This window comes from Neofelis nebulosa, chromosome 6, assembly GCF_028018385.1.
Source record: "Neofelis nebulosa isolate mNeoNeb1 chromosome 6, mNeoNeb1.pri, whole genome shotgun sequence".
Taxonomy (NCBI): Eukaryota; Metazoa; Chordata; class Mammalia; order Carnivora; family Felidae; genus Neofelis; species Neofelis nebulosa.
The window spans coordinates 54,030,546-54,042,422 of NC_080787.1; the positions used below are offsets into that span (position 1 = coordinate 54,030,546).

Below are 11,877 nucleotides of genomic sequence, written 5' to 3' on the forward strand. Positions count from 1 at the left end.
AGCCACGGAGTTAACCCACATTTATGTTCAGCTGCCTTTTGGGGCACCCAACCTGATGGTTACCAAGCCAAGTTCCTCAGATACAAAACAAGCTTAGGAGGATTTTGCCATTTTTGCTGGATATCTAAAACTTCTGGGACTAGAGTTCTTAGGGAATAAGCAGGTGTGCTGGAACATGGCACGCTTGACTTATTAGGATTTAAGGATCCCATTAGCTAGGACTTTGGGTTTCTCCAAGTTGAACCAACACCTAAAAGGGATGCACCATGGGGTTGGGAACTGTGTGTTTTACAGTCTACTTTGTTGCCTGGAAGGTTTCTTGAGGTTGGTAGGTGACCTAGTGCCTGTCTAACCTGTTCCATGACCAACTTCTATCCCAGGAGACTTCTTGAGGTGGGGAGCCCTCTAACAGCCTTTAAATGCTCCACCCATACCCACCAATTCGTGCGGCTTTTTGGCCTCCAAGATCCCCACTATTGATAGCCTTTTCTGCACAAAACCATCCTGGCAAACGTGCACCTCAGTGTTTCGGCCTGTAAGAAGGCCCTGTGCACACCACCACCAATTCCTGAGGAACCTTGCTTTTCTACCAGGAAATTGTGGTCTGCAAGGCTAGGGGCTTGGCTCAGGCAGACCCTTCTGCCACCTCAAGCTGACCTGCCCTGTAAAGGAAAACCAGCTAGATGGGGAGCTTGAACATCAACAACAAAAAACTCAGAACTGAGAGGAACTTACCCACAGCCCTGAAAATGGTGAGAAAGGCAGTGAACTCAAAGGGTCACAGGTACCATACCTGTTTCTCATTGTCCCCAAGTGCTGCTGGAAATTCACCTGGAATCCTGTTGCTGCCACCAAATGTGTTAAATGACAAAAATTCAACCAAGTACATTTTAAATGTCTAATTGGCTTTATTTAAATAAGTTACGAATTGGGCAGCATCCCATCTAACAAGTAGAGGGGAGGTCGGAGGAGTTGCACAAAATGGAAGGTTTTTGTAGGAGGGTGGGGACAAGAAGGTTATTAACAAAGGAAAAGTCTTGTCCCAGGCAATGCTGCTTTCACTTAGAGGGAAAGAGCAGGGAGTCTTCCCATGCAGATTACCTCCTCGTCCTCTGGGGGATGGAGAGGGCCCATGTGGCAGACGCATGGGCGCCCATCGTAAAATTCCTGACTGATTTGAAATTGCATTTCGCTTATGTATTAGGCCCTGGTTTGGGAACTCGGTCTAAGTGACACCATTTGGGGCCTGTGGTTTTCTTTTAGCATGCCTCTATCATGTAGAATTTACTGAGATGAATTAAAAATACTAAAATATAAGATAAGCCCTCCCCTATAAAGATGGAAGAATTTTAAATAAGTTGCAACTTCCTTGTAACTGGTCTTTTTGTGCTTTCTTGCAGATCAACTGGTGAGACTGCAGTCACTGCTTTTGAGATTGACAAGATGTACACCCCCTTGTTCTTCGCCAGAGTGAGGAGCTACACTGCTTTCTCGGAGAGGCCTCTCTAGGGCCTCCCGTCCAGTCCTCTGTCACTGTTGCATGAATCAAAGTATATAGAGCAAAAGAGCACCTAAGTTATAAATGTACATATATATATATATATGGAATTGGAACTTATTTTACATTGTTAGAGTTCTTTTAAGAAGAGTATAAATTGATTATTTTTTTTATTTAAAGGGATAGTTGATACCTGGGGTATTTTGTTTTGAAATTAAGAAGTTGAGATTACAAGTTGTTTAAGCACATTTATGTTGTGACAAACCTTAAAATGAGCTTTAAATCCTGTTCTTTTTCAAGAGGATTTCTGAGCAGAGCTCTGTCACATAATTCTCTTTCTGCCTGATCATCCCAATATTAATTGCATCAGGGAAGGGCTCCACTGGACCAGCATTTCTTTTACGCATGACATAGTCTCTCTGCACTAAAGGCTCAAAATGTGAAAACTTGTTCTGGATTTGTTTGAAACTGTTTGACCAATAAACATAATAAACATTTCTTTCAAGAAAATGTATTTAGATGGCCTTTTTTAAATGTTGGAATAAAACATAGCCCTGGGTAGCCAGCGAAGGTCTAGGAATCTGCCTCCTTGTATCTGTGGTCTCCGTATGTGGCCACAGATTGTCACTCTCCATACTCCAGCCTCATCTAGGCACCTTACAGATGTGTGACATTAAGTGAGAAAGACTGAACTCTGGCCTGGAGCCCTTCAACAAACTCAGCTGGGCACCTTTGTTCCTAAAAGAGGAGCAGATGATCATATCAACCCACGCCCAACTCTGTCCAGAATTAAAGTGGGGAGAGAGCCAGCCACTGAGTGTGCTGTGTTACCTCCCTGATGATGGTGCCATTGCTGTGTGATCTCAGAGTTTGTGTGTGGCAGAACTCTCCTGGAATCAGCTTTGTTGTTGGACATTCAGACACAGCTGGGGTTGAAGACTCCCGTCCTTTCAGAAATCAGCATCTGCAGCCAGTTGCTTTCAAGTTCATGTTGACATTAAGAGATGCTTCCCAAGTTCCTACAATTCGGTGTGGGAGAAAGTTACTACATGTTATGTTAAAGCAAGCATCCAGCGTGTGTGTGAGAAGAGACTTCTGCTTAGGTTGGCTTTGTGTAACAATCTGAGAAATGATGTTTTCCTCAAGGTAGAAAAGAGAGAAGCAAAATGCCTTAGAGAAGGCAGCTCTTTATGATGTGACTACTAGTTTTGACATACAGGTTAAGAGGACATCTGATTCGGACGTAATCAAATAGAGCTAGAAAAATAGATTCCTAAGGAGAGTGGGAGTCGATTCTGCTTTGCCACCCATGCCTGGATTAGAAGACCTGCTGCATATAGCCAGTGGATACCAAGTTCAAAGCTTCCCTCGGGTGACCACTAAAGCAACTTTTACATATTTACCTTGAAGCTGAAAATACTATTTTTTCAAATTTTATGTACATAGGTTTTCAATACAAAAGCAATATACCTGTATTGTGAGAATATTAGAATGTACAAACAATGGGGCACCTGGGTGGCTCCGTCAGTTGAGCGTTCAATTCTGGATTTTGGCTCAGGTCACGATCCCAGGGTTGTAGGAATCAGCCCCACGCCAGGCTCTGCACTGAGTGTGGAGCCTGCTTAAGATTCTCTCCCTCTGCCCTCTCTCCCCTGCTCCTGTGCTTTATTAAAACAAAAATTAAAATAAAAAAATATATACAGAGAATCAAAAAGCTACCTAACACCCAAAGAAAACTAACCAGGAGGAATTTTTGCTGTGTAACCTTTTCCTCCTATTCTCTGCAAGTCCTGTCGCAGAAGCCTTTCAACTTCAGGAATGTCCTTCCTTTGCTCTATTTGGACAAACCAACAACTACTATGGAAAGCTGACAGCAGTATGTCGACTCCTAAAAAATCAAAACATTTTCCAGAAATTGCATTTATATCCTGCTTGAACTGCTCAGATGTCCAGATGCCCTTCTAGGGAATCTGGCCTAAGAACTAACTGTGGAGACAGCTTCTCTCCCTCTTCTGTTTCCTCCACAGCCCCCTTCTCACACCTTAGTGGAGGACAAGGTAGGAGTGCTAGGGGCTCTCCCTCCCCTAGACTAGACACTGGTGGGAACCAGCACTAACTCCCCACCTACCTTGCTGGCCCCCTGTGTGCCACCCCTGAATTGAATTCCCCTGCAAACCTTGCATCATCTAACCCTCTTGCCTCAGCAGGTGCCCACCGAAGCAGCTCTGGCAAGGACTGGCACCACTCCAAAGTGACTCTTGGCACGGGGAGAGGGAGAGAGAACCCCACATGCCAGTGTGCCTACAGTTCCATTAGCAGAGCCTTTTGGCTGGCTGTGCAAGGCAAAAGCGCTGCTGCTTGGTGCATCCGTAACTGCAGCAGACGGATGAACTGCAGACATTTATTCTGACGTCCAGCCCTGCTGGTGAATGAGAGCCTCTGTGGACCACAGGGAGAAAACCCGGCCTTCTGAGGGCCTGCAGCCGCAGCAGAAAGGCTGAATGCAGACACCTGGTCTGATTACTGAGCACATCACCTGCAAGTCCCAAACCGGTATTAGGCCCCTCAACAGTGCAAGAACCAAATTCTGCCGTGTGCCCACGGCAAAGTGGCTCATTGCTGCTGCCTAGGAGAAGGTAAACACCACTCAGCCACGACAGCACAGTGCACTCAGCCCCCACAAGGGGCACCCCTGGAGCACCTGGTTTTGGTGACTGGGGACACTGTGTTCCAGGACCCCACAGGACATCTTCTACACAAGGCCACTACTATGAAGACCAGGTGACACAGCTGACGTCCCTAATCCATAAACACAAAGACTAAGATAAAATGGGGAGGCAGAGGAATATGGCTGAAAGGAAAGAATAGTAGGAAATCACAGCAAAAGCGCTAAATGACACAGATAAGCAATATGCCTGATAAAAAATTCAAAGTAATGGTCATACAGATACTCATTAGACTTGAGAAAAGAGCAGATAAACTCAGGAAGAACTTAAACAAAAAGAAGAAAAATATAAAAACCAGAGATGAGGAATTCAATAACCAAAATAAAAATTACACCAGCGGGAACTGACAGCAGATTAGAGAATGCAGAACATATCAGTAATTGGAAGGTGGTAATGGAAAGCAACCAAGCTAAACAGAATCAATAAATAAAAAAAATAAAAAATGAGAATAGGTTAAGGGAATTCAACATCATCAAATATAATAACATTTGCATTATAGGGATCCCAGAAAGAGAAGAAAAAGAAGGCGACAAAATTTACTTGAAGAAATAATAGCTGAAAACTTACCTAATCTGGAGAGGGAAACAGACTTCCAGGTCCAGGAAAGACAGAGAGCCCCTTGCAAGATGAACCCAGGAGGGGCACCTGGGTGGCTCAGTCAGTTAAGTATCTGACTTCGGCTCAGGTCATGATCCTGTGGCTCGTGGGTTCAAGCCCCGCATCAGACTCTGTGTTCCCAGTGCAGCGCTTCAGATCCTCTCTCTCTCTCTCTCTCTTTCTGCCCCTCCCTTGCTTGTGCTCCACTCTTTGTCTCTCAAAAACAAATGAATAAACATAAAAAAAAAAAAAAAGATGAACCAGGAGGTCCACACCAAGACACACAATTAAAATGACAAAAAGTAATGATAAAGAGAGAATTTCAAAAGCAGCAAGAAAAAAAAATTACGTACAAGAGAAACCCTGTAAGGCTATCAGCTGGTTTTCAGCAGCAACTTTGCAGGCCAGAAGGGAGTAGAATGATATATTCAAAGTGCTGAAAGGAAAAAAAACAAAACCTTGTAACTGAGAATATTCTATCTAGCAGGCCATCACTTAGAATAAAAGGAGAGAGAAAGAACTTCCCAAACAAAAGGTAAAGGAATACATCATCACTAGAATATCCTGACAAGAAACATTAAAGAGAATCCTTTGGAAAGAAAAGGCCATAGCTAGAAGGAAATGATGAAAGGAAAAAAAATTCACTGTTAAAGCATGCAGTAAAGGTAATAGATGAAATCACTTATAAAGTCAGTATGGAGTTTAAAACAAAAAGTAGTAAAATTGGTTATTTACACAAAATTCAGTTAGGGGATACACAAATAAAAATTTAGAATGTGCTTGAATTTAAGTGACCATTAACATAATATAAATTGATGTACACATGAGACATTATATATGAATGAAATGGTAACCACGAATCAAACCATATCATAGATACACAAAAAAGAGAAAGGAACCCAAGCATAACACTAAAGTAAGCCATCAAACCACAAGGAAAGAAAGCAAGAGAAGAATAAAGGAACAGAAAGTACCTGCAAATTAATAATAACAACAATAATAATAATAATAATATAAGTTCATACTTATCAATAATTCCATGGGAAAAGACTGAATGCTCCAATCAAAAGAAACAGAGTGACTAAATGGATTAAAAAAAAAAAAAAGACCCATCTATATGTTGCCTACAAAAGATTCACTTTATAACTAAAGACACATACAGACTGAAAGTGAAAGCATGGAAAAATATATGTAAATAGAAGTGGATGGGGAGGCAGGAATCAATGTAACAATACTTAGATCAGACAAAATTACTTTGTAACAAGAGACAAAGAAGGGCATTATTACATAATGATAAAGGGCTCTTCCAACAAGAAGATAGAACAATTGTGAATAACTGTCCCACCCCACATTGGAGCACCTAAGTACATAATGGAAATGTCAACAGAAATAAAGGGAGAAACTGACAGTAATATAATAAAAGTAGGGGGCTTTAACACTCCACTTACTTCAATGGCTAGAGCATCCAGCAGAAAATCAATAAGGAAACAGTGTCTTTGAATGACACATTAAACCAGAAGGCCTTAACAGAGATGTACATTCCATCCAATACCAATAGAATACATGTTCTTTTCAAGTGCACATGGACCATTCTCCAGGATAGGTCACATGTTGGGTCACAAAACAAGTCTTAATAAATTTAAGTAGACTGAAGTGCGTGGGTGGCTAAGTCTGTTGAATGTCTGACTCTTGATTTGGGCTCAGGTCATGATCCCAGGGTAGTGGAATAGAGCTCTGTGTTAAACTCTGTGCTGAGTGTGGACCCTGCTTAGGATTCTCTCTCTCTCTCTCTCTCTCTCTCTCTCTCAATCTCTCTCTCTCTCGGTCTCTCCCTCTCCCTCCCTCCCTCTGCCCTTCTCCCCCACTCACGTGCTCTAAAATAAAAATTTAATTAAGTAAATAAGTTTCAGAAGATTGAAACTGTATGCATCTTTTTAAAAAGTGTTAATGTTTATTTCTGAGAGATGTGTGCACACAAGTAGGGGAGGGGCAGAGAGAGAAAGAGCTCTGAAGCGAGCTCCATGCTGACAGCAGAGAGAGCCCCTCATATACCTCTTTTCATATAACATAATGAATTGCAAGAAATGAATCACAAGAAAAAAATTTAAAAAACATAAATACAGGTGTGCCTGGGTGGCTCAGTCGGTTAAGCATCCGACTTCAGCTCAGGTCATGATCTCACGGTTCGTGGGTTTGAGCCCCATGTTGGGCTCTGTGATGACAGCTCAGAGCCTGGAGTCTGCTTCAGATCCTGTGTCTCTCTCTCTCTCTCTGCCCCCACCCCCCCATTCAGGCTCTGTCTCTGTCTTTCAAAAATGATAAACACTAAAAAAACCTTTTATTTTTATTTTTTTATTTTTTAATATAATTTATTGTCAAATTGGCTTACATACAACACCCAGTGCTCATCCCAACAGGTACCCTCCTCAATGCCCATCACCCATTTTCTCCTCTCCCCACCATCCACCCTCAGTTTGTTCTCTGTATTTAAGAGTCTCTTGTGGTTTGCCTCCCTCCCTCTCTGTTTTTAACTATTTTTACCCCTTCCCTTCCCCCATGGTCTTCTGTTAAGATGCGCAAGATCCACGTATGAGGGAAAACATATGATATCTGTCCTTTTCTGACTTATTTCACTCAGCATAATACCTTCCAGTGCTATCCACGTTGCTGTAAATGGCATGATTTCATTCTTTCTCATTGCCAAGTAGTGTTCCATTGTATATATAAACCACATCTTCTTTATCCATTCATCATTTGATGGGCATTTAACTCTTTCCATAATTTGGCTATTATTGAAAGTGCTGCTATAAACATTGGGGTACAAGTGCCCCTATGCATCAGCACTCCTGTATCCCTTGGGTAAATTCCTAGGAGTGCTAATGCTGGGTCATGGGGTAGATCTATTTTTAATTTTTTGAGGAACCTCCACACCATTGCAGGCTGCACCAGGTTGCATTCTCACCAACAGTGCAAGAGGGTTACCATTTCTCCACATCCTTGCCAGCATCTGTTGTTTCTTGAGTTGTTAATTTTAGCCACTCTGACTGGTGTGAGGTGGTATCTCATTGTGGTTTTGATTTGTATTTCCCTGATGATGAGTAACTTTGAGCATCTTTTCTTGTGTTTGTTGGCCATCTGAATGTCTTCTTTGGAAAAGTATCTATACATGTCTTCTGCCCATTTCTTCACTGGATTATTTGTTTTTCGGGTATTGAGTTTGGTGAGTTCTTTATAGATTCTGGATACTAGCCCTTTATCTGATATGTCATTTGCAAATATCCTTTCCCATTCCATTGGTTGCCTTTTAGTTTTGTTGATTGTTTCCTTCACAGTGCAGAAGCTTTTTACCTTGATGAGGTCCCAATAATTCATTTTTGCTTTTAAATCCCTTGCCTTTGGATATGGTCGAGTAAGAAATTGCTGTGGCTGAGGTCAAAGAGGTTGTTGCCCTGCTTTCTCCTCTAGGGTTTTGATGGTTTCCTGTCTCACATCTAGGTCTTTCATCCATTTTGAGTTTATTTTTGTGTATGATGTAAGAAAGTGGTCTAGTTTCATTCTTCTGCACGTTGCTGTCCAGTTCTCCCAGCACCATTTGCTAAAGAGACTGTCTTAAAAAAAAACTTTTTTTTTTAAAAAAAGGCACAAATACATGGAGACTGAACAACATGCTACTAAATAGCCAATAGCCAATGAAAATATCAAAGAGGAAATTTAAAAAATACCCAGTGAAAAATGAAAATGAAAACACAACTCTCCAAAATCTTTGTTAAAGCAGTTATAAGAGAAAAATTTATAGTGATACAGGCTTACCTCAAGAAACAAGAAAAATCTGGGGCTCCTGTGTGGCTCAGTTGGTTAAGCATCTGACTTTAGCTCAGGTATGATCTTACAGTTTGTGGGTTCGAGCCCCACATCAGGCTCTATGCTGTCAGCTCAGAGCCTAGAGCATGCTTCAGATTCTGTGTCTCCTACTCTTTCTGCCCCCCTCCCCCACTTGCACTCTGTCTTGCTCTCTTTCTCAAAAATAAACATAAAAAAAATTTTAAAGGGCAAAAAGAAACAAGAAAAATCTCAATCTAACTTCATACCTAAAGGAACTAGAAAAGGGAGAATAAACAAAACCCAGGGTTAGTAGAAGGAAGAGAATAATAAAGATCAGAGCAGAAGTACATGAAATAGAGAACAAAAAAACAAACAACAGAGGGCATCTGGGTGGCTCAGTCAGTTGAACCTCCAACTCTTAATTTTGGCTCAGGTCATGATCTTGGGGTCATGGGGTTGAGCCCTGCATTGGGCGTGATGCTGGGTGTGGAGTCTGCTTAAGATTCTCTCTCTCTCTCCCTCTCTGTCCCTCTCCCCTGTTCACACGTGCTCTCTCTCTAAAATTAAAAAAACAGGGGTGCCTGGGTGGCTCAGTCAGTTAAGTGTCTGACTTCTGCTCAGGTCATGATCTCATGGTTCATGAGTTCCAGACCCGTGATGGGCTCTGTGCTGACAGCTCAGAGCCTGGAGCCTGTCTTCAAATTCTGTGTCTCCCTCTCTCTCTGACCCTCCCCTGCTCATGCTGTCTGTCTTTTTCAATCTCTCTCTCAAAAATAAATAAAAAACATTAAAAATTTAAAAAATGAGGGGCACCTGGGTGGCTTGGTCGGTTAAGCGTCCGACTTCGGCTCAGGTCATGATCTCACGGTCCGTGAGTTCGAGCCCCACGTCGGGCTCTGTGCTGACAGCTCAGAGCCTGGAGCCTGTTTCAGATTCTGTGTCTCCCTCTCTCTCTGCTCCTCCCCTGTTCATGCTCTTTCTCTGTCTCAAAAATAAATAAACGTTAAAAAAAATTTTTTTAAAAATTAAAAAAATGAAAATTTATTAAAAAATAAAATTAAATTAACAAAGAAACAAACAATAGAAAAGATCAATGAAACCAAGAGCTGGCTCTTTCAAAAGAAACAAAATTGAAAAACCTTTAGCTAGATTCATCAAGAAAAAGAGAGGATACCAAAAAAATGAATTCAGAAACAAAAGAGGGAAGGTAAAACTGACACCACAGAAATACAAAGGATTGTGACACTGCTATGAAAAATTATATGCCAACAAATTGGAAAACTTAGAAGAAATGGATAAATTCCTAGAAACATACAATCTTCCAAAATTGAATCAGGAAGAAATAGGAAATCTAAACAGGCTGGTTATCAGTAATGAAATTGAATTGGTTATCAAAAAGTTCCCAACAAACAAAAGTCCAGGACTAAATGGATCCACAAGTGAATTCTACCAAACATTTAAGGGAGAGTTAACATCTATTCTCCTCAAACTATTGAAAAAAAAAGAAGAAGAAAGAAAAGCTTCCAAATGCATTCTATGAGGCCAGCATTACCCTAGAACCAAAACCAAAGACACTAAAAAAAAAATAGAAAATTAAAGCCAATATCCCTGATGAACATAGATGCAAAAATCCCCAGCAAAATATTAGCAAACCACATTCGACAATACGTTAAATGGATCTTTCACCATGATCAAATGGGATTTATTCTGGGGAAGCAAAGATGGTTCAATATTCACAAATTAATCAATGTGATACACAACATCAACAAAACCAAGAATGAAACCACATGATCATCTCAGTGGATGCAGAAAAAGCATTTGACAAAATTCGACATCTGTTTATGATAAAAACTCTCACCAAAGTGAGTTTAGAGGTAACACATCTCAACATAATAAAGGCCACATGTAACAAACCCAAAGTTAACATCATGTTCAATAGTGAAAAATGAGAGCTTTTTCTCTAAGAACAGGAACAAGACAAGGACATTCACCCTTGGTACTTTTATCCAGCATAGTACTTAAAGTCCTAGCATAGCAATCAGACAAGAAAAAGAAAAAAGGAGTCATCTAAATTGACAAAGAAGAAGTGAAACTGTCACTATTTAAAATGACAACAACAGAAACTGTCACTATTTGCACATGATATGATACTATACATAAAAAAAAACAAAAGACTCCACCAAATAACTATTAGAGTTAATAAATGAATTCAGTAAAGTTGCAGGATACAAAATTAACACACAGAAATTGCTTGTGTTTCCATATACTAATAATGAAGTAGCAGAAAGAGAAATTAAGAAAACAATTTAATTCACAACTACACCCAAAATAATAAAATACCTAGGAATAAACTTAACCAAGGAGGTAAAAGTCCTGTACTCTGAAAACTGTAAAGCACTGATGAAAGAAATTAAAGATGACACAAATGGAAAGATATCCCATGCTCATGGATTAGAAGAATTAGCATTGTTGAAATGTTCATACTACCCAAAGAAATCTATAGATTCAATGAAATTCCTATCAAAATACCAACAGTATTTTTCACAGAACTAGAACAAATAATTCTAAAATTTGTATGGAACCAAAGAAGACTCCAAATAGCCAAAGCAATCATGAAAAGAAGAACAAAGATGTAAGTATCACAACCCCAGATTTCAAGATCTACTACAAAGCTGTAATAATCAAAGCAATATTGTACTGGCACAAAAGTAGACACACAGACCAGTGGAACAGAATAAAGAGCCCAGAAATAAACCCATACTTTTATGTTCAATTAGTCTATTACCAAGGAGGCAAGAATATACAATGAGAAAAGACAGTCTTTTCAATAAATGGTGCTGGGACAACTGGACAGCCACATGCAAAAGAATGAAAGTAGACAACTTTCTCACACCACACACACAAATAAACTCAACCTGGATTAAGGACCTAAATGTGAGACATGAAACTATAAAAATCCTAGAAGAAAACAGGCAGTAATTTCTTTGACATCAGTCTTGCAACATTTTTCTAAATATGTCTTCTCAGCCAAGGGGGTGAAAAGCAAAAAATAACCTGATGGAACTACATCAAACTAAAAAGCTTTTGCACAGCAAAGGGATCCATCAACAAAACAAAAAGGCAACCTATGGGATGGGAGAAGAGATTTGAAAATGATATATCAGGTAAAGGGTTCATATCCAAAAAATATATAGAACTTTTAAAACTCAACACCAAAAAAACCCAAATAATCCA

The 11,877-nt window shown here is 40.3% G+C and overlaps 1 protein-coding gene across 3 annotated transcripts in view; it reads left to right on the forward strand.

Annotated features, from left to right (window-relative positions):
* Positions 1-2,012, forward strand: part of FBXO9 (F-box protein 9) — a 47,352-nt gene extending 45,340 nt beyond the window's left edge. For all 3 annotated transcript variants that reach the window (XM_058734261.1, XM_058734260.1, XM_058734262.1), the window contains one exon: positions 1,401-2,012. In XM_058734261.1, the coding sequence (XP_058590244.1) occupies positions 1,401-1,509 (109 nt within the window). In that variant the 3' untranslated portion in view covers positions 1,510-2,012. The remainder of the gene's footprint in view (positions 1-1,400) is intronic.
* The last annotated feature ends 9,865 nt before the right edge of the window (positions 2,013-11,877 follow it).